General features: G+C 57.4%; 1 protein-coding gene across 1 annotated transcript in view; it reads right to left on the bottom strand.

Moving 5' to 3' along the window:
* The window catches only part of TECPR2 (tectonin beta-propeller repeat containing 2), a 61046-nt gene that overhangs the window by 1996 nt on the left and 31808 nt on the right, over positions 1 to 27242 (bottom strand). Inside the window, exons 8-18 of the mRNA XM_075532071.1 lie at positions 25294 to 25620; positions 23197 to 24173; positions 21448 to 21631; positions 19776 to 19949; positions 18248 to 18428; positions 17043 to 17184; positions 15764 to 16004; positions 13818 to 13907; positions 13158 to 13391; positions 7231 to 7379; positions 8 to 149 (exon numbers count right to left, since the gene is read on the bottom strand). Coding sequence (XP_075388186.1) covers positions 8 to 149; positions 7231 to 7379; positions 13158 to 13391; positions 13818 to 13907; positions 15764 to 16004; positions 17043 to 17184; positions 18248 to 18428; positions 19776 to 19949; positions 21448 to 21631; positions 23197 to 24173; positions 25294 to 25620 — 2841 coding nt within the window. The remainder of the gene's footprint in view (positions 1 to 7; positions 150 to 7230; positions 7380 to 13157; positions 13392 to 13817; positions 13908 to 15763; positions 16005 to 17042; positions 17185 to 18247; positions 18429 to 19775; positions 19950 to 21447; positions 21632 to 23196; positions 24174 to 25293; positions 25621 to 27242) is intronic.

Here is a 27242-nt window from a genome sequence, read left to right as displayed (position 1 = left end):
CAGGTACCTGGCACATGCTCCCAGTCAGTCCCCACCGGCATCTCCTCGGTGATACCCACGCGGACGTGCACATTCCACTTGCTGTCGACTGCCCAGAGCATCTGGTCATTGGGGCTGCAGTGGACGCTGACCAAGATGACCCCAGCAGGCTGTGGGAGGAAGGTTTGAAGAACTGAGGGCGTGTCAGAGCTGGTGCCACGGTCAGACTGACGGGTGACTTTGAAGGCTGGGGCGCACCCAGTCCAAGCCAGGGTCTCTTCAGTCACCTCCCGCACACAAGAAAGTCAAGTGGTGAAAAGGAAGGCTGGGAGCCCCCAAGCAACTTGCTGCTGCATCAGCACGTAAGCAACAACTGGAGAGGGGCCGCCTGGCTGCCAGGCAGGGACTGCATGCAATTCATGAAGTCTTCCAGGGTCCTGTGTAAGTATGTGTACACACACACACACACACACACACACACACACAGTCTCTCAAGCAGGAAGGACAGATTGAAGAGGAATGGCATGGCATTCATCATCAAAAAAGAACATTTCAGGATCTATCCTGAAGTCCAATGCTGTCAACAAAAACAGGCAATCCAAGGAAAGACTAAAGCTGATGTCAGAAGAGGCTCTAGAACCGAGCAGCGATGGCAAACAAACGAGGGATTGTCAGAGCGGGAAGGAGCCTTCACAGGGCAGCTCGAGCAAACAGTAAGCACCGAGAAGCAAACACCTGGAGTTAGAAGTCCAACGGGAAGGAGCCCGCTCAGCATTTCGCAGGCTGAAAGAACCGGAGACCACATTTGCGCCATTGAAAGGGTTCTACATGCCCACTATGTCCATGGACACACATGCTGCAGCGCGGCACCCCACTCATCTGCACGTGTGCAAGTCCCGCCAGGCTGTTTAGATAAACGAAGGTACCTCGATTGCTTCAGAATTCCAAGAGTCTTTTCCGAAAGGCCAACTCCTGGATCTACACTGACACCACATCAGGGGAAGCCATGGGGTGCGCACCCCTCTCCTCTAACCCTCGCAGCCCTTCCTGATGTACAGGCACCGCTCGGAGAGGCCAGGCGCAGGAGAGCTGAAGCGGACAGACTGGGCCCCGTTGTTCTCCTTCCTCGTACTCCAAAACGTGATTTTAAATGGCCTCGGATGGGCGACCCTTGGTGCTTTATCAGCACGGTAATTGCATTAATGCGCTAAATGAGCTCTCTTCACCACAAGGGCTGCAAATACACTCCAGTCAAGCGTCCACACGAGTGCTTCCCTGAACAGCTTTGGGAGGGGCTTGGCTTCCCATGAATTGTTAGTAGACGACTCACCGAGATAAGCTGCTTATCACATGAGTAATATAGGCCCATTTTGACATAATCAGAAAATATACCAAGTTGATTCTGCCTGATAGCCACCCGGTCCCTTTATAGCACATCCTCAGTCACACCCTGTCGCAGCCTGGAGACCTCCAAGCAGTCAGGGGCCGCAGGGACTGTCAATGTCTTTCACGCGGCTCTTCAGCCAAAGTCTCTACGTCCCAACCAAACGACCTTCCCTGCATGGGTCTGGTGAGAAGGTGCGGGAAGATGCCAATAGGATTCACCTGTGAGTCATGGTGACCAGGAGTCCCTGGAGTGCCATCCTGTTGTGCATAAAGCGCACCCTTTGAGAAGCAGGGAGAGATCTCATTACCAGCAAGAACCAACAGTGGAGCTTGTCCTCCGGACCTGAGATCCCTGCGTCGTCGTAAATCTCCTGGATCCAGAGGACAGCTACCCCTTCAGAGAGCCACAGCAGAACCAGGAGCCAGAGCACGGGACAGAGTGATGGAGCAGGTTGAGTGCATCTGTGCAGGAGCTGGCTTCTGGAGTGGCTTGAACCACTTGATTCAGGGACTGGGTTTGCTGCCTGAGAGCGAGTAACATGCCCTCAGACAGTCTTACAGCACAGTGGGATGCCCTTGGCCATTTATACGCATTCTTCACTGGCATTATGACTTGTTAACTTCCTTAACCTAGCCTTTCATCATGGATCTGTGAGCTCCAGGTAGCCTCTGCAGTGGATTTTTGAAACAGAGAAGGTGAAGATGCTTACAGAAACCTTTTCTTTCTTCTGAGAAAAAGCTGCGATTCCTGAAAACACAACCCAAACCACAGTTTACACTTGTGCTGGGAAGGGCCGCGCCCGTGCCAGTTTGGGATCAAATGGTTGGAGGCTCAGGGGGCAGGAGTCTGCACAGGAAGAAGCAGTCAGAAGAGGCAGGTGAGAGGGCTGCAGCCCCCACCACTAAACAGGATGGGCAACTGGAGAGCTGGGGGAGGTGTTGCAGGGTATTCTCCACAATGACGAAATCAACAGTGTTTAATTCCAACAAACAGCTGAGATTCTTGTCCATCAGGCTGGTCCCTGCAGCCGGGGCGCCACACCCATGATGAGACCTGCATGTCTGAGGACTGTGCCTTTTCATCGTGACAGAGGGAGGGATGCTCAAAGGAGGTCAGGGAGGTTCAATGTCACTGTCCCCAGAGCCTAGCAGAGGTCGGGACACCAGGAGTCTGACCGTCCCCAAGTCCTTAGAGGGGGCTGTTAAGGGAGACCTCTAGAGCTGGGCTTTGGGTTGTGGACTTCCACCCTGTGTCTGTCAGATGGGGGGATGGGGCTGCTCAGAGATGCCGGCTGCCTTGCCCCATTGCCCTCCCTAAGAGGGCAGCCTGGCTTGCCTGGCACTTTCTGGAGCCTGGCTCCATATGAGGGCTCCATGAGGGGCCAACTGTCCAGAGGCTGAATCTGAGAGCAAGCGCTGGCATTCACCCCAATGCCACTTACTACCCCGTCGCCCACCCTGCCTCATGCTTCATCACTTTTAGTCTGTATTGTTCATTGAGCTAAAAACACCCAAGGCAACGCAAACACCAACCAACCAACCAACCCAGAAACCATACGCTTAAGCAATTAGGTCGGGCTGTTTGCCTATTTCCCTGGCGTCTGTCTCATTGGCTGGTGGCTCTGAGCGCTCTGCGCGAGCCCTTGAGGCTGAGGAGGGGCGGGGTCTGTTCCAGAGATAGGGTGCAGCCCAAGCCGGGGGGAGCACGACTGCCCTCCTCCTGGGTGCTTGCCCACCTAGGCCAGGGCTCCGACCCCTGGGTGGCTCAGCCCACCACACAGCCACCGTGCCAGGACCAGCACAGGTCCAGTGCATGTAGCGGCGTCTTCACTCTGGACAGAGTATTCTCACAGCAGAAGCTCCACACACTTAGATGCAAAAGACAACTATAAATATTTGCTCCGAAGCCTTCCAAAACGTTAGCAGTCTGAAAACTGAGTCATTTGTTTTGAGTACTTTGTTAAAAATTCACTCCCAAATTACTATGAAACTCCAACCTGAATCACACCCAAACCCCCAGCCAGGGCGCAGAGCAAGTGCCCCGCTGTGGGGAAGCAGACGGCCTGTCCAGTTCTCCTCCCGAGGAGCAGCTGGTGGATGTGAACTGCTGAGCTTTCAGTGGGCAGCCTGGCACGGAACCACTGTGCAACCTGGGCTCCTGAGAACTACTAGGGAGGGAGGTTTACGAAAATGGAATGGGAAGCCATGACTGGTTTTAAACCACTGCGGGGGCTTCACCTCACGCGCCCTTGGATATGAACGTCTCCCACTTGCTCCCTTTTCAGCTCATCCGGCGGCCTTTGCTCAAGCCTGTGGGCCGTGGGAGCTGGGGACCATGTGGTGCCAAGCCCATGACTTTTAACCCAAGATGCAACTCAATCTCCCTGCTCCCCCCATCCTCCTGCACAGCCCCACTCCCTCCCGCTCCCAGTCGCAGGAACCTGTGTGGCCATTGAGTGTGTGGCTAGCCAAGTGGCGCTCCCTCTGGCTCGTCCCCCCAACCCTCTCTGGCTCATCCCCCCACCCTCTCTGGCTCTTGAGGTCAGTGTTTCCCCAGGCACCGGTCCTCAGAGCCCCCAGAGGGGCCTAGAGGGTGCCACCCACCAGTTTACACCCTATTTACGCTCCCTACCGTGAGCTGGTGGTGGGGCATGGCAATGTCAGGGGGCTGGGAGCTCTCAGTACGGGTCCCACTCAGGTGCGGCTCTGCAGAGGTACCTGTGGGCCCTTGCCAATCGCAGGTGCTGGGCCTTGCAGGGGGTGGGGTGGTGGTGGTGGTGGGTGGTGGCTAAGCTGTGTTGCTGTTGAGTGAAATGCTTCCTGTGCCAAGAAGGGAGGACCCCATCTTCACCTTGGGGGGGGGGGCGAGGAAAATAGTGGGGAGGCCCCCTGACCTTCATCTCACCCTGGGGTAAGAAGTGAGTGGGGAGACCCCTGGCCTCCATCTCCAGGATAGGAAGGGGTGGCGGGTGGGCGGTGTAGAGGCCTGTGCTTCCCACACGGGAGCCAGTAGTGTGCTGCTCCTTGGTCAGCATGCCAGCAGGGCAGGGCCCAGCCTGGCTGGCCACCAGAGCTCCCTCCCACAGCCCGTCCCCCCTCAGCAGCCCAGTGGGCGAAGAGCACAGTGCCGGGAAAGGGCTGCCTGCTGGGGAAGCTGTTCTACTTGGGCCATCTTCTTGTCACCAGCAGACTCTAGGTGATGCACCCCTCCCCAATTTCTCCAATCCTGGATATAATTGTACTATGGACCCACAGCTTGGTCAGGGGCCTGAGGGCCCTGCTGCTGTTCAGAGGTCTCGCAGATGCAGAGAAGGCGTGTTGGCTCAGGTCCCCCTCCAGGTGGTCACTGCCTGAGCCCACCCAGTAGGCCCTGGCCTTGGCTTGATGGGATATGGGGGAGGTGGGCACAGTGTACTCGGGCTATTGCCCATGCTGTGGCCCACACGTCCCCACTGTCCAGTGTCCCTGCAGGACAAAGCACTCAGAGCCATCAGAGGAAAAGCACCGTCAAGACAAGCACCTCACAGGGACGTAAGCAACAGCGGGGACGCGACTGGGCCACAGTGACCCCGAAAACCCCACAGCTGGCTCTACGAAAGGGCCCAAGCTTGATCAACCTTGAGCTCAAACAGTCCAGAAGCACAAGACTGGAATTGCTAAACCTCTCAGAGGAGAGAGGGGCTATCGCTATTGAGCTTCCAGAAGCAAGAAGGGGGATCATGGGATGCTGACAACAACTGCTCACTGGGAAATTAGACAGCCCGAGAACAGAGTCCCAGGAAGGCCAACTATAGGAACAGGCTGAGCAGATGTATAATAAAGAAGAATGAAGCAGTCGCTTAAAGAACCACAAACTTCCCTGAGCTCAACCGAATACAGGCCAGGGTAACAGCAATCCCACCTCAACAAGTCCAGAAACCTAGAAGGAGGGGACACCCCCAGTTCACCCTGCTAGGCCCCTGTTACCCTGACAGTGAAGCCAGACAAAGATTTCACAGGGGTAAAAAATCGCTGCCAAGCAGTATCATTCAAAACACCCACAAAAACCCTCACTTAACCCAAACCACCTCGTTACCAGAATCCCATGGCTGACTTAACATCCGATAACCACGTGACGAGAAGACAGAGCCAATGCCCTGGGTCCACCCTGAGAGCAGCAGAAACAGCATCTGATAAACTCCAAGGGCCCGTCATGAAAAACACACAAGCTGGGGCCAGCGGGACGCTTCCTCAGCCTGACCAATGGGGGCTGTGAAAACCCACAGCTAACGTCCAACTCAAAGGAGCGGCCTGGATGCCAAGAGCAGCACAGAGATGCCCATTCTTGCCACTTTGGCTCAATATGACACTGGAGGGTATGGGTCAGGGCTATCAGGTGAGAAGATAGTGTCAAGACATCCCGATTGGAAAGGAGGACATATACGGATCTCTCGTTGCAAGTGACAAGATTTATGTAACAAAGCTTTTGAAATTTACCCCCTGCCCCAAATCCCTCCAAAACTCCTAATTCGGTTCAGCACACACATTCCAGGGTATTTCTATACAATGGCAAGGCGCAATCTGGAAACGACTGGCTCAGGAGGTGACCTGGGGACAGGCACGAAAAAGGCGAGTTGTCTGAAGGGAACAAACACATGAACACCCACCGGCAGCCAGCTTGCTTTTCTGGATCCCTACACAGCAATGCCATGCTGGCTACCTCCACTGGGCACTGCTGGGGCGGCGAGATGGAGCTCCATCAGCTCTAATGCACACGGTGCCCCAGAGCTCATTCCTCATCACTCTGGACGACCCTGCCAGGGAGGAAGGCCCTACCCAGTGAGGGCATGGTGGCCCTCTCGTAGTCAGGACCACCACACCAAGCGGTCAGACGGCTGACTTCAGTCCTTGGGTCCCCCATTCCCATCCCATGACCAGCCCTGTAGCCTGCGTCTCTTTACCCATCATTCCAATCCCTGGCTGACTGTGACACCCCAAACGGCCATGTTATCAATGTAGGCGTTGACCCAGCCCTGACCACCCCCCTCCTGCAGGGGTTCACTGCTCAGGACTTGCCACGCCTGCTCCGGCACCATCACACAGTGGGATGGGCTCCGTGTGCCAGCCCCTCATGACACTCGCTCAGTAGAATCACGCTTAGCAAGGCGGCTTGGCCCAACTGTTCCTGTAGCGACTGACTGCACAGCAGACCCAGACCCAACTTGTGGCATGGCGGGGGCTGGGAGTTGGGGCAGGCAGGAAGTAGCGTATGTTCTATAAACCAGGAAGGGCACACCGGAAATGCTGACGGTCTTCATTCCCTCTGATGACAGGGGTTTATAATACCTTCACTCTCCCCTTTATACAGTGAAATCAGGGCGGGCGGGAGCAGCTGCCGGTGCAGCAACCACTCAAAGGCAGGGAGTGAAGTGTCAGTGACAGGCAGTGTATTCCGTAGAGTGAGTGAATGATCTAGCGATGGTGTCTGAGTGAGAGTGAGTGTGAACGGCAGAAGCAGCAGCATGTTATAGAAAGGAGGGCTTGAGCCTCGGGGAATCTTGCTTGGGGTGGGTGGTAGGGAAAGATCCTGGAGCCAATCCCCTGCAGATGCTGTGGGGTGGCTGTGCTTTGGGAGAGTGTTTGATTTTCTTTTTAAAGACTGAGGAGGAGGATTTTCATTCCCATGTTGGCAGGGATGACCTCTGGAAGAGCTGACTGGCTCCCCTGGGTGCCCGCCTGCTGGGCGTGTGCTGGCGGGGCAGGCTTCCCCTGGCCCCGTGCCAGCCCGAGTAACAGTGTAACAGGCTGGGGCTCCTGGTTCCCAATTGCAGCATCTGAAAACTGGCGCCTTCCTGCAGGGCAAGGCCCTCTCAGCGAACTTCCTACCTGGGCAGGTGGCTCAATGGCTATCCAGGCAGGAAGCATCAGACTGGGGTTGAGAGGCTGGGTTCCAACGCGAAAGTAAACGCGCCCCCTGGAGTCACAGGCCCAGATGTGCTGATTTCCACAGGCCAAGCTGGTCAGCTTCACAGCTCCTGTAGACAGAGGAGAAACACACACCATAACACGTGCGAAAGGACTAAGCTTCACCCGCCACCCGATTCTGCCCTTCAGAGGGAATGAGGGACAGCATGGGGACAGGGTGGGGTGGGTGAACACTGCGATGGATCACTTTCACAGGGTTCTTCTTGCCATGGTCTTGTGACACCTACAGAACAGCTGGGTGAGCCTAATGCGCATAAGTAAGGTGCCTGTGGCCCACTAAGGTGACTGGGCAGCACTGCTAATAATGCGAGTATGGTCGATAAACCACTGGAGCAGGAACATGCAAATGACGTGCATGGACCTCTAATGAAGACATTGGTCAGTTTGCCGTCCCTGAGCAGAGGACTTTACTGTCACCAAAAAAGAAAAGCCAGGAGCAGGGCATGTCCTTTGACACTGGGGTTCCTCTGCTGAGAACCTCCTAGACTTGGGAGCCAGAGAGCGTGCTGTACCACAGAGACAGCAAGAGATGGCGAGAAGCAGTAGCAGGTGCAGCAAAAGCCTGGCAATGGTAGAACCAAGGGGTCAAGACTAGGTGGCACAGTGGGTTCCTGGTGCACAAAGCCAGGTGGCTACAGTGGACTCCATCAATTCCTGAGTGAGGCTAAGGAGAGCCTTTGGGCAGAAGCCTTACCAGTGGAGTGAGGGTACCCCTGGGCACTTACCGGCAGAGCTAACGAGCTGTGTAACACCTGCACAGCAGAGGCCAGGTGGAGGGCAAGGAACGGAGCGCCCTGCCTGCAAACACAGCTGAGAATCTGTCCTGACCCTACACTGTTCCTGACACCGAGTTGTAACGTCGTACTTGCTTGGTAAACCCGGTGCCTGTATGGTCTGGGAGTTCTGTGTGGTGGCCGCAATGGATTATCAAACCCAGCAGAGAAGCAGAGTGCTGTGGGAGGGGACAGCTGGTATGAGAAATGGTACAAAGGTAGAGCGGTGACGCCATGGCTGTTCTCTGCCTCACAAGAAATAGCTCCTTGTCACAAAGTCAGAGGCCTTCGGGCACCAGCCCGCATGTACACAGGAGGCAGACTTGGCTGGGCTCAGGCAGACATGGGGTGCTTGAAGGCCTCTCCTTCCTGGGGCTGGGGGCGCAGGACCTGAACTTCTGGCCCTGGGTCAAAGATCCCGATGTGAGTCCCACCTCTAGCTTCATCAGACTACTGGCAGCAAATGTGGTGTTGGGGGAGCAGGAATGCATGGAGACAGCCAGCTTTGACCCTCGTTAGAATGCGATGAACGAGCAGCCTCCTGGGATGGCGCTCTGGCGGCACAGTGGTCATGTCTTGGGCTGCAATTTGTCAAAACCACAAGCCACTCCTCATGAGCAGCACAGGGCTTTCTGTCCCACAAGCAGTCACCAAAACTCATGGGGGCGACTCTACCCTGTCCTACAGGGTGCTGTGAGCCGAAGGCAGTGAAGCCCCTAAGAGGCCTTCATTGCAGGCGACACTGATTGTAAAGGAAAAGGAATTGGCAGAGGCTTTAATAAGGAATTACATTTGGCAGCAGTTTACCTAGCAACGAGGGTGGCAACCAGTGGTCACGGGCGGCTGGGCAGGGCAGCTGTCCTCATTTCTAGCCTCATAAAACACTGGGTGGCTACCTGACCCTGCTGCACACACGAGGCGCCCATGGCTGCCTTGAGAGTGGAACCTGTAGGGCCATTTGACATTCTTTCCGCACATCGGAGACTCTCCCTCTCGGTCTGGCAGGTGCCTGTCTCTCTCCTGACCCCACGGCCCCTCCTACAGAGTCAGAGCTGCTACTCAAACACGCCAGCCCTCACGGCAGCGAGCTAAGGTAAGCGCAGGCCGGCTTGTGCTCACGTATGGATCCGTAGTGAAGTTTCACATGCTTTCCTCACAGGTGGCTTTCGCTTCCGTGGGAAGACATTCAGGTATGACAGAGCTTCATACCCACCCAGAGGGAGCTCAGAAGAAAGGCCTGGCTATCCGCTGGGGAAAAACAGCCACTGCAGACACAGAGCGCACACTTCTACCCTGGAGTGGAGGGGGTGGCCGAGAGTTGGAACCGGTTCACTGGCAACTGTTTCATCTTTACAAGATAGCCCCTGAGGCTCTGACACGGAGAGATCTGCTCAAGACCCCCACGCAACAGGTCACGGTGAGCCAGGAGAAAGGAGGTGGGGCTGAGGTTTGAGTCCAGGCTTACTAGCCTTCCTGAGGTCAGCAACAAGGATCTGAAATGTCTTGGGATATCAGCCCCTAACCTACAGTACTTCTACACCAGCTCGGCCCCTTCTGGTTAACGCCTCACCTGGGGAAAGAGACCTGCTCTGCCCACTCTCCAGTGTCACAGAAGCATCAGGTCCTTCACCTGGTCTAACGTGGGTGACGAGGAGCCCTGGGCTGTAGTGGTTATGAATTGGGCTGTGATCCACACGGTCAGCAGTTTGAAACCACCAGCAGCTGCTTGGGAGAAAGCTCTACTGGGGTCACCACTGACTCAGTGGCAGTGAGTGAAGTGATGTGGGTGAGATCTGCCCATGGAGTCACCACGCCACATTTGACTGCTGAGCCTCAAACCGCCCAGTCACTGCTTGGCGCCTGGCTGTACTGGTGGCACGGAACTGCAGAAGCCAGGCCACCAGTGTTCCCAATGGGAGGGGCTTCAGAGTTGGTGGGGAAAATGGGATGAAGATGAGATTTTCCCATGAGCCTTTGGAAGCCCCCTTGTCTGAGTAGGGCCTCCCGTGGTGGGCACGTTTCTCCTGAGTTTCCGGTTGAAGACTAGGGGGAAATGCCTGGCAGTCTACTTCCACAAAGAGCCTTGAGGAGGCCCTCCGGTCCGGTCCCCCAGGACACAACGCAGGACAGCTTTATAGAGCGGCAGGTCAGAAGGTGGCAGGAAAGCACAGTGGGCTCCAACGTGCTGCCAACCATGAAGGTGGTGCTGTCAAGGAGCTGCCCCCAGCAGCTGTCACCTGCCTGCCTTTTCACTGCGCACAAACCCGTGCACGGCATTCCATGCCTGCTTGTACGAGTAACTCAAAACTCAACTCACTGTCGCTGCGTCGATGCCGACTCACAGCAACCCTCTAGGACAGGGGAGGACTGTCCCTGGGGAGGACTGTCCCTGGGGGCTTCCTTGACCGCATCTCTGTATGGGAGCAAAAAGCCTCGACTTTCTCCCCGGCAACAGTGGGGGGGTGGGGTTCGAACGGCTGACTTTGTGCTTAGCAGTCTAGTGAGCAGCCCTGCACAGTCTGCACCCTCATCTGTTGGCAGGTGGGAGGGTGTCTGGGAGTCTGGAAAAACTCCAATGCCTCTTGCTTCCGTTTTCCTCAAGAACTTGTTGAAGCCCTTGCATGTGTCCTCGGACTCTTTCCCCTCCACCTGTGGCTCACTGTGGCTCACGCCAACAGTGTCCGTGGGTGAGCTGGAGAGTTTCACTCTGACGGCCACCCTGAATTCTGAGTGGGACAGTGGCGGGGTACTGCCTGAGAATGGTGTGAGAAGCGGGTCTGAGCGCCTGAGAGGCAGGCGGCATGGCTCCCGGCCACGGCTCACAGCTGCCTGGCATCAGGTGACACTCGGCCCCGGGGACTGTGCTGTGGGGACATCTTGTCTTGTGCCTTCAGCTTTGACGTCAACCTAAAACTCCTACATCAGCAGCCACACAAACGAGTGCTCAGTCTTCCTATGCTCTGACAAGGCAAGTGCTCGCTGATGCCCTGACCCTCCGGGGGGTGGGGGTGCTTTCCTCCTGTAATCATTCCCAAAGTGGCCTCTCCAGGGGCTTACGTGGACCCCCTGCAACTCTAACCAGGCAAATGAAAAGATCTGCACCAGCCAAAAGAAGTGACCTTCCACGATGGGTTCCAGGAAGAGCCGAGAAACCAAGGATGAGGAAATGCATAATCTCCTGTTAGAGCTCTAACCGGCCCAGAGTGAAGGCCAGAGCTGACCGCTGACAGCCCACAGGTCTCAAGAGTCATCAGGTGGCCTTCCCACGTCAGGTTCTGAAGAACATGCGCTCAAGGTATCAGGTAAGAGTTCTCACAAGCTGCCAGAACACAGATGTCCATGGGTCACCTGAGCTGGATGGACGGTCAGAGGTAGAGTAGGGTCTCCATCCGGCCACTTGGTGCACGGGGTACCTGAGGCAGAGAGGATGGCCAAGGTGGTGGTGGACATCACCTCTTGTGTTCCCAGGAGACTGTGGGCCCTGATCCCATGGGCTGGAGTGGAAGTGACCTGTCACTTGTCAATGGGAACCTCACAGTGCCAAGAGGCGTTGTAGGTGAGCGTGGTGGTGGTGCCACAGAGCAGGTGTCCAGGCTGGCACTGACCAGATGGACAGAGTGCCAACCCACGTGAGCAGGACACCAACTGTTCTCATCTGGGCCCCTGAGATCTTGGGGGCGTGATTTACCACACGGCTCCCTGCCTTTCCATTTTTTCCCCCCTCCCGTTAGAAAAAACAAAAAGAAAGGGTCATTAACAACTCTACTCCACAGGCAGGCGTTTTCCCATTCGGGTTAGCTGAAAACACTTATTTTCCAACCTGAACAGCGGTTATATGTGGGGTTCTAGTCCGACAACACTTTTCCACGGGCATCACTGCCTGCACAACCCTGCTCATTATCTAAAGGCAGGAAGCGACACTGACTGTTTCGTCCTTAAACACTGTGACCAGGAGAATTAAAGCACCCTTCCATTAGTCTGCTAAACGTCCCCATGCCTGACTACGCATGCTCACGTGAATGGGCAAAGGACATGCTGGTAAGCATCTCTGACGTCTGTGGAGCAATGCAGACTCCTTCCAGAGAAGAGAGCCAGGCTGGCCATAGTCACCCTAGGGCTCGGGGTGGCCATTTCATTCTGGAACTCCCCGGTCTCATCTGTAAGCAGCCACAAACCTGGACTTACCACGTTCATGACTGGGCATGCACGTCACTGCTGACCCTGAAGCCGGCACATGCCAGACCTCACCAGCACCTGGTACCACCAGCATGGCCGCCGGGCAGAGCACGTGCAAAGACAAGACCGCTGAGGAGGAGAGACTTCTCAGCACCGATGGCCCCGGAGGTGATGGGGGCTCACATCTGGTTCCATGCCAGAAAGCTGGATTTGGATGATTGGTCACAGGCCCCACAGACTTGGAACTCACTCCCTAGCACTGCTTAAAAGTGGGGTTCTGGGTAACACCAACATTCCCCGACAGTTCCCCTTTTCTGTTGGGCATGGGGCCCAGTGGGTGGTCCACCCACACCACCCGGCACTTGTGTCCAGCCGCCTTGCAAAAGTGACAGGCAGGTGTAGCCCTGCACCCGCGTGTGTAGCTCCCTTAGAAAAATTACAAAGCCAGACGCGGTCCCGGACCGGTGTGCACAGATGCCTCAGGGGAATGACACAGTCACGCACAACCCCACGCCCACGTGCAGGCTCACGAAAGTGAAAATGACACGGACAGATAGGACCCATGCCCATGTGCAGACGTCTCACAAAACAACAGGTGCAGGCAGCTACGGGAATGACACACTCAGACACAGCCCCTACCGCAGGTACGGGCACCTCACCAAAATGACACAATCAGACGTAGTCAGAGTGCAGTTTGGGGGGGGGGGGAGGTGCTGAGTCCTTGGAGACACAGCAGAACAGCATTACTGGGCAGGGGGAGAGTGATGCAGTGAAGGGACAAGGCTGATCCACCCCAAAGGCGGCAGCAATCTTGGAGACCCCAGCAGGTCCAGCTTACGAGAGCCCGTGTGAGGGATGACCAGCACAAGGACGCCATACCTAGCTGGGACAGGTCCAGCCGTGTCCAGTGCATCCCTGTGGGGCAGCTCCGGGACAGCGTCCTGATGAACACCTGCCCGAGGCTGTCCAGCGCCCACAGTGCGTCCTGGCAGGCAGCATAGGCCTTCATCTCAGTCTCGGGGGGGAGCTGCACGGTGCAGGGCCTGGCCTGGGCGCTCTGGGTGCTGGCTCGGCACAGGTCCTCACTGCTCTGGCACAGCCACAGGGAGCTTCCTGCGGGAAAGGGGGTGAGGTGGGGGTGTTGGTAATGCTGCCCACAACACACAGGGCCCTTGGCCTGGCCCCTCCATGGGCTGACACGAGTCCCAAGCACCATGACCAGTCACTGATAGCAGCCAACCCAAGGCTGTTACTCTTTAGTGGGCAGGTGGCAGGGCGCCCGGGGTCTGTGAAGATGGGTGCGCTGCCTCGGGCGTCCCTAGGTAGGGAATCTACAGCATGCTTGATTGCTCACCCCAAGGTGAAGGTCAGAAGCCACCAGAGGCCCCGCAGAAGAGAGGCATGGGCAGCTGCTGGGCCCCTGGCTCAGAGGGACTCCCAGCTCTCGGGGACTGCTTGCCACGACACCCTATGCAGTCACACCCACCCACCGTCACCAAGGAGGTCATGGTTTTGACTTTTCCACAATTCTCAACCGACCTTCTTTCGAGGGAGCTGCAGAGGCCAGCACAAAGGCCCATTTGGTGGCAGAAGCTGTCCCTCGGGGAACGACGTTATTCCAGTAAGTGCCTAGAGAGAAGGCACAGCCGTCAACACCCGTCCCGTCCCATGGCTCCATCTCTACATCACAGCTGGTCTTCAATCCCAGCGCACTGCTGCTGCTGCGTAGCTCCCGACTCCACCCAGCCGCCCCACCCCCTTTCTTGACCTTACTCTTTACAGAAAATGCCACACCACCAGCCTTCTGCTTAGCACCCATGTGTAAACTGTGCCACTTTATGGTGAATTCTAGTCTTTGTGTTAGGAGATAACTACAAAGAGGGGCGGCCACTTTCCATTTCTCCCTTGTGATCATGCAGAGCCACCATGCTGTCCCGGTGGGGGTAGGGCAGGAAGCCTCCCGCCTTTGGGAATTTGCACATCCTCAGAGATCCACCAGACTCTTCCTTACCTCTTCAACCCACCCCTCACCCTATAGACCACCACTGTGCCACCTGCAGGAGCCAGAGTGGCACAGTGGTTATGCTGCGGGCTGCTACTGCATGGTCAGCAGTTCGAAACCCCTCTGCAGGAGAAAAAGATGAGGCTTCTTCTCCCTTAAGAGTGAGTCTCAGAAACCCACAGGGGCAGTTCTACCTTGTCCTCCCGGGTCGCTGTGAGTTGGCATTGACTTGAGGCCGGTAAGAGTTTAAGTGCCACCTGGGCTCAGCTCCACGGTCAACACTGATCATCTTTCTCTCTCTCAGAAATAAGGGCTCTCTAGCTGACAAAACACACACACACACACACACACACACACACACACACACACACACACACACTGGGTCAATTCTGACTTGTGTGTATACCCTCCTTACAAGACGGGGCAGGGCTGTTTCTGAGGGCCTCCGAGGCTGGCACTCTATGGGAGCATAGTTACACAATCTGGGGCCAACTTGAGAGTGAAGGGGTATAGTTTACCCTGTCAATCAGATCCCAGCTTGATTATCTCATTTGGAGGCACTAACGAGAGAAAATAGCTCGCTGTAGGCAGGACACAGATACACTCCCCGAGAGACATTCCTGTTGACAAGACACATGGAGCTACACTAGACCACTGGAGCTGAAGGAACCATGTGGAGACCCCGGCCAGTGCTGAGATGCTTCCACTGCCACTGGATTCACAAGACTTCCCACCCACTGGCCTGTGATCTTCCTGCAGTCAGTGTCATGGCATGTATTGCATGAGTCTGAAGAGGAATTTATAGATTAGTATCAGACATGTGGGCTAACATCGGACTTACGGATTTGATCTGGACTGGGCTGGGATGTTTTCTTAATGTACAATTACTCTTTGATCCAGTTCTCTCTTACACACGTATGAGTGTCTCAGAATTTGTTTCTCTAGTCCACCTACACGGACACACTGTGAAGCTGCGAGTGCTCTCCCTAAACCACAGCCCACACGCCGTCCTGACACCAGGAAGGGCAGAGCCATAAGAAGTGACGCATACTTGGTTCGAGTTTCCGAATCATCCGTGCCTGTGCTGAAGGTCCACATGGCACAGGCTTTGCTGCCGGTATCTTTACCACAATAGCTTAGAGCAGACCAAAGAGACACAAGCTGAGACATACCCACTGAAAGCACAGTCAAACTGACCGCCAAGCACAAACCACGCCGCGCCTAACAAGATTCCTGCTCCTGGCTCCTGTCGACCTCAGAGGGGGCGCTCCTAAGGCGCCCTGGTAGCACAGTGCTTAAGCGCTTCATGCTCACTCCCACTCCTGAGAGAAAGAAGTGGCTGCCTGCTTCTGTGAAGGAGACAGCCTTGGAACCCTGAAGGGGCAGTCCTGCTCCATCCGGGAGCCCAGCTGGGCTTGGAGAGCCCTCATGCCCCGCCCAGAGGGCCCAGTGCATGTGGGCAGCAGCACACACACACACACACCGATGAGGCTGCCTTTGGCGACGTGGAGTTCGTTGCGGCCCGAGGACAGCCAGACGCCGCAGGTGTTTATGCCCAGGAGGCTGGGCTGGCACTGGAGCTGCTGAGACCAGAACGCCATGCGCAGCTTATCGGCCACCTTCTCGACGGGCGCCTGTGCCGCGGTGGCCACCGAGTGCGTGGCGTGGATGATCGTCTGGAACAGGCTGCCCTGGTCAAACACCACGTAGTCTGTGATGCTCACCTGTGGGGGGCGGGGAGAGCAGCCCTCAGTGTGGTCCTTGTGGTTGGGTCCGGCTACCGCCACATGGCTAACTATCCAGGCCCAGATGGCCAGACCCCGGGGCACTCCCTCGTACAAACATGCGCAAGCACACAGGTTTGTGTAAGGTTGACACAGGACTACTGCCAGGATGCTGTCACCCTGTCAGGCGTCTGACACGGCTAAAGGTCCGATGTGCAGGATGGAAGGGAACAGTCACTTCTTTAGTCCACGTTTCTGTTACTCACCCATCAACCCCAGCGCACATCGGGTGGGATTAAGTATCACCGCCCCCTACCCCCCTTTTCATTCTAATCACAGAGGAAGGTGCACTTTGCTCCCACGGGCCCAGGACACAGTTTGCACAGGTCTTAGGAGGAGGGGCCGTGTGCTGTCTGACCTCAAGGAGAGCACTCTTGAGGCCAGGCCAACAGCAGCAGCAGCCCGGCCAGGGCCTGAGCCGCCTCTGCATGGCTTCCGTACACCCGTCTCAGCTCCAATCAGAGACACCTTCAGAAGCAAAGGCCATGTTTCCAGGGCATGCGCTCTTGCTCATGTCACGGGAGGTCCTGATTGCAACCTCCGTGCGCTCAGGGCACCTCCCTTTCTGGGAGCTCGTTGGAACCTCTCTCACTGTTGCCACACCGTTTACTCAGAGGGCTTTCCGACAAGCAGAGACATGGCTTTAATTGTGGGTTAGGATTTTAAACCTATTGTCTAGAGTCTTTTTTAAGCACGTTTGTTCAGAATTAGACATCATGATTACTGAGGCCTTCAGATGGATGCTGCGGGGTTTATTTATCATCAGATGATAAACTTCTCAGTAACACCAAGAACCCTGGCTGCCTCCTGAAGCCCAGAGGGCTGTGATGAGGCAGGCTGGGGACTTGTCACCCACTGCCACCCGGTGCCCGGGAGATGTACAGCAGGAGCGGGGGCAGGTGTCCTCACTTCACCAACCTCTCTAATCACCTAAGAGGGGCTGGGGGAGAGGGGGCGCAGGAGCAGCAGAATGCCTACTTGCCACCAATGGTTGTCATCCCCCTGCGGCTTCTTGGGAACCACACCAGTTCGGAACCACAGGTTTCCGTGGGCATCCAGGGCCCAGAGTGTCTGCTGGTCCCCAAGGGCGATGCACACGGGCTCCAATGCCTGCCTCTCACTGCAAGAGAGGAAGAAGGTCAACGCCCAGCACCCTGAGAGCACCTGACATGCATGCCACGGCAACAGAACCCTACTCCCCCCTCCACACATACAAGAAGAGACGGCGTCTGGAGCTGAATTACTGAACAACATCAGTCGTCTTAATGGGGAGGAGCCTCTGAGAGGAAGACTCTTCAGAAGGGGACTGAGCTCCTCGTTCACAGGTGAAGAGCTCCCAGTGCCCAGCGTGCCCGGCCCTTCTGCAGCTGTCCTCCGAATGCTGCCCTGGGCTGGGAAGGGGCTGCCTCACCCTGTCCCCGTCCATGGGGGGCCAGGCTGCATGCTGCAGCCCTGAGTGAGTGAGACATGTCTACCAGCCGGCACTGATGACTTCACGGTACCCCTGGGCTGTGACCCAGTCATCCCTGTGTCCCCAGCAGAGGCTGGCTGCACGATGAAACCCAAAACCTCAGCATGTTGACGCTGGCTCACAGCGCCCCGATACGCGTCGCAAAGGACTGTGCTCCAAGAGAGTTCTCAGGCGCTGATTTTTAAAAACAGATCACCAGATCTTTCTGCCCGTGTCTCTGGGCAAAATCTGAGCTCCAACCTTTCCGTTAGTGGCTGAGCGTGCTGGGGGCTCTGGCACCCACTGGCACTCACTACAGGCCTCTGGATCACTAAACTCAAACCAAGATTCTCCTCATCCACTTCTAAGGACTGTTCATACTGCCTGCCTAGATGATTCTGTAAGTACAATTTTGAATGTTAAAAGGGACCTGATAAATTACAGCCTGTTTCAAATGACAGGATGAAAGTACAGAAAACTACGTGGCCTGACACGAGCCTAGGTTCTGAGCAGAAAACGCCCAGCGGTGGCAGCTCCTGATGGGGCGGTCGGTGGTCAGGAGATCCGAGGCCGTCTAACTTCAATGCGGCACCGGCCCACCCAACAGCCTGGGCTAAGGGGCACACAGAAGGTCTTCCGGGCTGGCTGCTCTCCAGGGACCAGATTTCCTGGAAGGGGAGTCCTGCTGTACCCAACACAAAGTGGACAGCAGCTCTGCCGTCCCTGGGGCTACCTGATGATGTCACACTTCCACTGCTCGCCCTCGGGGCAGAAGCTGCTCACGCCCTCTCGGTAGAGCAGGGCCCGCTGCTCCGTCAGGGCCCACACCACGCTGCCGCGAGCCGTGATCTGGGACAGCGGGTACGGGCAGTCGACCTTCATGGCTCTGGCACAGGGGCGGTCCACGCTGAGTCCTGCGGGGCAGATGGACAGGACGGCAGTCGGGACCACACACTGCATTCTTGTTGTGGACTTCGCAACCCTCTCTTGGGATTTTGCGGCTTGTTTTCATGATAAGTGCTTTTTAGGGTTTGGGCAACAAGAAAGGGTGCCACCAAACGGAACCCTAATATCTACCTGGCGCATGTTCAGGTGCTCTTTGGAAACGGAGCAGATGACAGCTGTGGTGTAGCAGCTTATAGGAACTTGTGGGGGTGAGTGGCCCACGTGGAGCCAGGGGGGCCTGGGGCTCTGATGGTTGAGGACTCCACCAGCCTCCGCAGAGCGGCTCCTTTCCCTGAGTGTGGGGAGGGAACGTTCCACAGCTAAAGTGAACTGCTGGCCAGGCCCTCTCCTCCGTGGGCCTCTCTCAGGCAGCCTACTGCTTACACTCCGCGAGGCCATGCTCAGGGGAGCTGCCGGACAGCCAGCACCAAACCCTGTCTCCACAGCCTCTGTCTGCACATCAGGCTTCCTCTAACGGCTAGCTCCCAGTGCTCACATTTTGCTCCCCAAGGCACAGCATCAGTTCCTGCCCTGGGAGCAGCACGAAGAGTGTGGTGGTGTGTGCACCTTCACAGAGCCACTGCCACCCAATGGGAGGCCTGGAACTCGCTGAGAGACTGGGTCTAGCCTCCGCCGTGCTGCTGGCCTTTGCCACAGCTGAGAGCCCTGCCCAGGGACCTGCCCTACGACACGGTTAGCAGATCCACCTTGAGCACAATCCTACCTTCTTCTTGTGGAGCACGCAGGAGCCCTGCTCCACCCCCCACCTTGCACACTGAGGAGTCACAGTACTAAGGGCACATGCACAGAGTGCTCTGCTCCTCACAGCTGGTCTTTAACAAGCAAGCCTGCGTGCCTCTCCCTGCTGCGAGGCCTTCTCTCGGGGCTCGTTGTAGGCTGAGATGGGCTGCCATTTAGAGCAAGCGGTCTCTCGGGTTTCCTGACGCACAGCACACGGACACAGGCACACAGGCCGGGGCTTCGCCCTGGCTGGAAGAGCCAATCACTTCCGCTTTCAGGTGCAGAGTGGAGGCAATGTCTCAGATCTCTTTCTGCAGGAGTCTGGGCTGCAGGCTCAGTGGCCAGCCCCAGGTTGGCCATGGGGAGGACACAGCCACCTCTGGACCTCACCAAGTCAGCTTGTCTGTCCTGTGTTGACGCTTTGTCAGTAAGAGGAAATGGTTCGTAAAGTCCTGGGGACCGCCATACCTTCTTTGCTGGTGTTTGAATTCCCATTCGCTGTCAGCACCTCCCTTGCTGCGACAGTGTTCTGTCACTAACCTGTCTTCGTTCCGCCCCACCCAGCCCCTGCTCACCCGTCTGCAGGTAGAGATCGCCATTCGTCCTGACGATCCAGGCCGTGTCGTCGCTCAGCGCCACAAACACCGTCTGGGGCAGGGCTTCGTACCAGTGCCGCTTCCCCTTGATGGTCACTTTCCCACAGGCAAACGCGCGGTTGGACTTTTGTTCGATCTTCCAGAGAAGGGCTCCTGGAAGCAGGTGGACAATTCTGCTCATCATCCAGGACACACGGAAAATTCTCTGTGTGCAAAACATCCTTCCAGGCACCAAGGGGAGTGAGCATCCCAGACACAACCCTGCTGCTCTGACTTCCAGCTGTCCGCTGGGGAGGGTCTGCCTGCCTGCCCACCCACCAAGCTTGACAGCTGCTGCTGCTGTCCATTACCCCCAAGGCTTTGGACACTGAGCTACTTAACGGCCCTCATCCTCACCTCCTCATCTGTGCAATGGCCAGGCTCGCTTCCTTGCAGGGCTACTGAGTGGAGAGATCTGAGGGAGACCAGACCAGGAGGCCACAGAGCCGGGCTACCAGGCCCAGAGTGTACACTAGGTATTAGCACCTGGAAGAGCAGCCTGGCCAAGAGCATCAGGTGTGGGATAAGCACTCAGGGGCTTGTCTAAGGTGAAGAATGACTAGTGCCCAGGGGAAGTCAGCACACACCAACAGAGATGCCAACAGAGGGGTCACCTCTGGACCAGCTTCAGTGAGCAAGCAAAGGGGCCTTCTCCAGCCAAAAGGGAATCTGACAAACGGAGGGTGAAGGTGGCAGGACGGTGCTTCAGACAATGGGCAGCACGAGTCAATGCAGAGAGAGCAGGACGAGGTCGGGGGTCAGCACACGGGCAGAGAGAGCAGTTGGAGGAGGTGAGCCCACAGCTCTATGACAACCAGAGCATGGGCTCTGAGGGGAGTTCCCGATGGAGCTGGAGCTGCGCTTGGGGTGCAGGCACGGCTCACACACTCAGGAAGGAGCGCAGGACAACACAGCGAGGCCACGTGGCTCACACGAGGGCCAGTCTCTACTCAAGAGTCTCTTCCCCAGCGGAAGCGGACAGAGCAAGCAAAGTGGCCCGAGCAATTCACAGCCTGCGGGGCAGACTCAGCCTGAGGTTCAGCGAGTGAGTCCAAGTCAGGGCCAGGGTGACATGCCTGGGGTCTGTTCCCATGCCTTAAGTCATGACATGCATAACCACAGAGCCCAAAGGCCCAGCCTGCTGCTCGAGCCCCAACTCGCCCCGCTGAGTAGGCCAAGCAGCGGCCAGCACAGAGAGAAAGGGGCGAGGGGCCGCCCTCCAGCCTCGCAGGAGGCCAGCCCTTTAGGAAACGTCTGCTCCAGGTCACAGGAAGGGGCCTGATGATGGCGTGAAAGGACAAGAGAGAAGAGCTTAGACCCCAGAGCACAGAGCGCATGCGGCCAATGTTCTGGCCAAGAAGCCCATGCCCGTGGCCACAGTGGCGTCACGAGTCCAGTGGCTTATTTTAAGGTAACACCGGGAGACAGAAATGCAGTTTATGCTGGCTGCGAATGCCCCTCTCCATGTGAAAAACCCTGCCAAATCCAACCCCGTCGCTGTGTCCCCCCTGCAGTTAACGCTCAAGTAGACCGGCAGCACCACCACACCACACACACCATTTGTTTGTGAGTGAAGTCAGGTGGGGGGGGGAGGGGGGGAAAGGACACGAACCTGAGGGTGAGACCGCCACCTGCTGGACGGCGTCCTCAAACTTCTGCCACCGCAGCCCGGCGCCTGGCAGGGCGCTGCAGAACAGGCCACCTCTGTAGTCCAGGCACCAGAGGTACTTCTCGGAGACGGCCAGGCTGAGGATGCCGTAGCCGGGGCCTGAGTAGCCCATCCAGCTCTCTGCAAACTGGCAAGGGCAGGGTCTTGAGGTATGGGCCCTCACACCTCTCCCCTCCGGTAGAAGTATCTCGGAACGGGGGCTGTCACCCGCCAAGGACCCCATAACATGCCAGATGACAGTCAGTTTACAGGAACCTCCCCAACGTCTGTGTCAGATCACTGGATCCCTGAAAAGGAGCTGGCTGCAGTGCAGGGGTTACCCCCACCCCTTATACAAAGGGGCTGCAGGCACACAGAGACTTTCTGTGCATCCAGTCATGCTGCTTCTCCCTCTTGCACGTCTTCAAGCATTGTCCCTCCCTCCTGGGGGACACATGGCACACTGGGGCCAGGGGAGGGTTGGAGCCTCAGCCAGGACACCCTGCTTGCTCCAATTTAGCAGCTGGCGTCTTTTAACATTTGAAGCTAAATAAAGCTTATTCCTTCTATCATTTCCTAAGTGCCCAAGGAAACCCATGTCTTGCAGAAATACCACACACAGAAGCTGGTGTCCACCCCTGCTTGGCCTGTTCCCATTCTCCATGGAGCCTCGCCCACCCCTTTGAAAGATCCTAAAACCTCCTGGCTTTCCTGTTTCCTGAGGGTGGAGGGCAAGGACTCTGATAGGGACCCTCAAAGGTCCAGGGTCCCTCCCACTGACATCTCTGGCCTAGAATCCCACAGTGAGCAGTTTCTGGGGAGACACCGTCGAGTCCCCAGGCCTGCGGCTGTTCACCACCATGGCTGCGACAACAGCCCTGGCCTCCCCGTGGGGCTGGACTGCAGCTGTTCCGTCACTGTGGTGAGCACGGGCCATGCAGAGCCTGGCAGGCGAGAGGCATGGCCAGGAGGATGGACAGGCCCAAGGCCACCATTACAGCTTCTTCTTGGAGGCAGGACAGCCTAAGGCCAGGGTGCAGGAGGCAGCCCTTGGGGCAGTCGTTCACTGATGGTGAGTACCCTGTGTACCCTTTGGCTATCTGAGCCTACCAGGACCTCTCTGATGGCTTGCTGTGTACCAGAGGCTGGTGGCCCACTGGTGCAGAGGGAGGGGTCTGCATGGAGTCTGAGCTCCATCCACATCGGGGATCGTCACCGTCAGTGCATCCGCACCAGAGTCCCAGTGTTCCCTCTGTGTGGAGGAGCAGGAAAGGCTGTGAGACCTGCCAGGGTGGCAAGCAAGGTGATCGTCTCTCACGAAGGAGAGGCAGGGTGGCGGCCCACCCTCCTGTCCTGGGAGACACCCTGATCAGGGAGTCACCAACTCATGGCAGGGCTGGGTGCCCAAGGCAGGTGGAAGAGACAGTGGTCAGTGTAGCACCAGGTCTTGCCTAGGGCGGTGACTGAGAAGGGGGCAGGGAAATCCCTGTCTCCCCGCTGCCCGCGTGGCCGATCCTCTGGTCACAGTCTCTGTGAGGACACACATGGAGGACTGGCCAGGCCCTGTGTGTGCCGAGGGACTGGTTTCCCAGGAGGCAGGGAGCTCAAGGTGGGGCCTAAAGAGATCCTCGCAAGCTCAGATTTGGAGAACAGGAACCTTCTGCAGAAGGGAAAGAAAGGCCCACAGCATTGCCCATGTCTGCTCACACATACCTGGTCAGCCTTCAGCAGCCCGGTGGCATCTGCAGCTGGCCGGCCCATGTCCAGGAGTGAGTGTCTGTGAGGTCCAGTGCCTCCGAGCTCTGCCATGCCAGCCTCCGAGGACGGCGAGGGAAGCCCGTGGGCATAGATGTCCTCGTCATCACTGGACGAGGACACCTGCTCCTGGGATGGCTGCTGGAGCGCAGGCCTGTGGACACTGGTGGCTGCAGCTGAGACTGCGGGACCCTGCTCTCCTCCCCTGCTCCCCCAGTCACACTGGAAACTGGCCACCTGGCTCTGACTCGTGTCATCCCCAGGACCATCAAGCCAGGGACTCGGGCCCAGGAAGAAGCGCTGCTCCCCACTGGGCTCTGTGGCAGGGCCCCGGTTGGCTCTGGGGCCAGGCAGCAGCAACTCCGCTCCTGAGGTCTCACAAAGGCTGGAAGGCAAAGCAAGAGAGTCCAGAAGGGGGTCTTCAGGAGGCATGCTCGGAGGTCCACCGGGCTCCACGTCCCCAGTCTCATGTGACCCGGCCAAGCTGTCCTGCTCTTGGAAGGATGGCTGTTCGAGGCTGGACCTGACCTCTGTAGGACCTCGCTCCTCTCCGGGCTCTGTGTCCACGTTGTCCCCCAGGAGCAGGGGGGTGCCACCACCCCCTTGTAGCAGGTCCCTGCCCCCCGCAGGGTCACACTGTGGGGCTTCTGTTCTGTCCTTGGCCTCCTTTCCCAGGGTGTCGGGGGCGGCCCCGGGGGCCTCCAGCACACCAAACGTCTCTGAGCTATTGCTCGCCAGCAGGCCGCTGCTCAGCTCTCCACAGAGGCTGCTCTCTGGGTCAGGGGATGCTGCGCTCAGTAGGTCCACACTGCTGCCCAGGACACTGGAGGTGACGGACAGCAAGTCCGAGGTTAGTGACGGGGGGCTCCCACCAGGAAACTCGCAGCAGGGTGTTGACTCCAGGGAGCTGTGGTGGGTGCTGCTGCTCCCACTTTCTGGGGTAAAAGACAAAGAGGCACAGTAAGGCAGGAGTCTCCCTCAGTGAGAAGGGGTCAAACCCCAACTCGACAGCAGTGGGGCGGTTTGGGAGGAAAGACCCAGGAGAGCAGGAGGCCCACATGAATGACGCAGAGTGAGTGAAGACAGAGCCCCGCGCAGCCAGGGGCAGGGGTCACCGAGAGCATGTGAGATGCGGGACCAGAGGGGCTCACAGGCCAGCTGCCCTGATTAAGATGCTTAGGGACCCCGGGACTGTCCGTCGGCTAATCCAGAGAACCTGCTGCTGCAGGGTGCCCCCACTCAGTGACCCCAAGGGCAGAGTCGGACTGCTCCAGGGCTCCCGAGGGTGGCAGCCCATGCTTCACCGACTGGGCCACCGGGCGGGGTGCCGTTAGCTAGAGATGTTTGAGGGGTACAAGGCGTGTCAGTTAAGGCCTTGTGTGTTAAGTGTTGTGCTTGCTGACTCTGCACACTTTCCCCGTGCTCACAGAGCGTCCGGCCGGCCCTCTGAAGAAGGATGCTCCCTCCACAAGCCCTCTTCTGCTCTGGGGGGAAGGGGGAGGGGGAGGGGCTGGCTTGCTTCCGGAACATTCCCTGCTCTCTGAGGGAAGGGCACACTTGCTTCCAGAAGCCTCCTCTGCTTCGTGAAGGGGTGGGGGGATTATTCCTGGAGCCGTTTGCTGCTCTGATGGGAGGGGGCGCTCACTCCTGGCCCCCTCACTCTCTGCAGGCTGGGAGGAGGGGGCTTACTTCTGGAACTCCCCTCCGCTCTCTGTGGATCTGCCCTCTGAGGGAGGGGGAGCTGACTTCAGGAACCTTCCCCTGCTCCCTGGGTGGGGGACAGACTCACTCCCAGAGCCTTCCTCAGCTCTGAAGGGGGCGGGGTGTGCACTCAGCGCGAGGCACTACTGCTGGCTCAGGGAGACACTGTGTGTGTGTGTGTGTGTGTGTTTGTACTCAGTGTGAGGCACTGCTGCTGGCTCAGGGAGACACTGTGTGTGTGTGTGTTTGTGTGTGTGTACGTGTTTGTACTCAGTGTGAGGCACTGCTGCTGGCTCAGAGAGACACTTGGGACCCAGACAGAGTGGGAGCTGGGCAGTCTGTGTGTTGCCAGACCTGGCTTCCTCCTCTTCTTCCTCTTCTTCACCTTGATGGGCTTCACCACAAGCTCCTGGTCAAAGTCTTCTGAGCTGATGAGGCTGAATCTCTGTGAGGAGGGCTGGCTGCCCAGCCTGGGCTCGGGGGTGGGGAGGGGGCCGGAGGGCAGCGGCAACCCAGAGCCGCTATCCGTGGAGTTGAGCGAGCTGCTCCGGCTCCGGGGCTCGCTGGCCACAGAGCTGGCCACTGAGCAGCCCCGGCGCCGCAGCTCAGAGACCGGGGGCCCGGGCGGCTTCTCTGAGAGCTGCACATGGACTCGCTCGGCACACCCTGGTGTTTCCAGACCTGAGGAAGAAGAGTTGAGTTAGGACAGGCTACCCAAGGGGAAGCGGATGCTCGGTCAGCCTGGCCCCCGGCGCTGGCCATCAGAGGGACTGAGGCTCCCGCTGTTAAAGAGATGAGCAGGTCTAACTGTAAAGACATTGGCAAAATAACGAGTCACAAGCCCGAATGCGTGCAGACGGCACAAAAGATCCCTCAAAATGGCTCCAGGAAGTCTGTGTCAACACAAGAAAGACAGCAGGGTGACCGTGGTCTTCCGTAGGGGACTCGATAGCCAGTTCGGAGCGCCCCACCTGCTCACATGCTTCCGCAAGGACCAGGAGCAGGTCCACACCGCGGGGCTCACCCAGGGGAGGGCACACGCTCACACTCTTCGGTCCTGACTGTGGCGAACCTCTGTGGACAACAGGCCCACACGCTGGCCGCCCCCACAGTTATTGCTATTTGCCACGCCTCCAAGAGTGTGGGGAAAGATGTGCATGTTTGTCGCTCAGTCTCGTGAAAAGGTAACTTTCCACTGGAATACACTCAGGATGGAGAGGGTCATTACCGTAATGAAGGCGCAGACACAACACGAGGAGGCTGCCTCAGCAGTCTGGTTCCAGCCAGTGCCCTCCCTGCACACAGGACCTCAGACCATGGAGTCTGCCGGCCCCCAGACACTGTTCCACGCCTGATAACATGACCGTGGGCACGCGGACAGGAGCTCTTGGCACCGGGTGCTGACAGAGGGCAGCAGGCCCGTGGTGTGACTCAGCAGGGTGGGGCTGAAGAGCACACTCACAGCATGCTGGCTGGCCACTGGGAGCCGCGCCAACCACTGCTCTCCAGTCACTGTCCCTCAGAGACCGTGTAAGACGGGGTAGAACTCTCAGAGAAAGGTGCTCAGGCTGAAACTCTTCTACGGGGGCGGGGGAGGTGAGGCTGTCTATTCGTGGACAGACTGACAGTCTTGGAAGCCCAAAGGGACAGTTCTACTCTGCCCCACGGGGTTGCTGAGGCCAAACAGGCCCTATAGCAATGAGCTTGGTGAGGTTTTCTGGAAACCTTTATAGACGCAGACGCCTCACCTTCCTCCCACAGAGTGGCGGACAGGATCGAACCAGAAGCTTTTCAGGAGCAGCCTGCTGTGCTACCAGGGCTCCTCATCTGAGACGTGACTATTCACACAGAGTCATCAAAACTTAAACGCTGCGTCTCAGATGCAATAGCCCCGTTCCCTCCTGTCAGCAGGGAAAGAAAGCACCTTCCACGTCAGAGGTTCTGGTGGACATGACTGGCCTAGGGCTTGGCCTCTGAGCACCATGTCCTTATTCTTTCTGGAAGCCACACTGGCCCTCGGTGATGGGACTTTAAGGGTTTTAGGGGTCATCCTGGTTCACAAGCCCAAGAGCTTATTTACAGTCTAAAACAATGATGGGTTTGGAATGCTGTCCATCCCGACTTTCCCTCCGTGGCCATGTCTTTCTCGAGATTCGGAATGGATGCTCCCAGTTCTTGAGACTGACACCCTGGGGACGGGAGCAGCTTCAGAAATGCTGCCAACTCCATCAGGTCTCTTCTCACGCACGTCACGAATGGGGAGACTGTCCTCTATTTCCCTATTGGCCACTCTTTCGGTGGTC

The sequence above is a fragment of the Tenrec ecaudatus genome, chromosome 14 (assembly GCF_050624435.1).
Source record: "Tenrec ecaudatus isolate mTenEca1 chromosome 14, mTenEca1.hap1, whole genome shotgun sequence".
Lineage (NCBI taxonomy): Eukaryota > Metazoa > Chordata > Mammalia > Afrosoricida > Tenrecidae > Tenrec > Tenrec ecaudatus.
The sequence above is the reverse complement of the archived record's forward strand: the minus strand, read 5'-3'. Positions and strand labels throughout refer to the sequence as shown.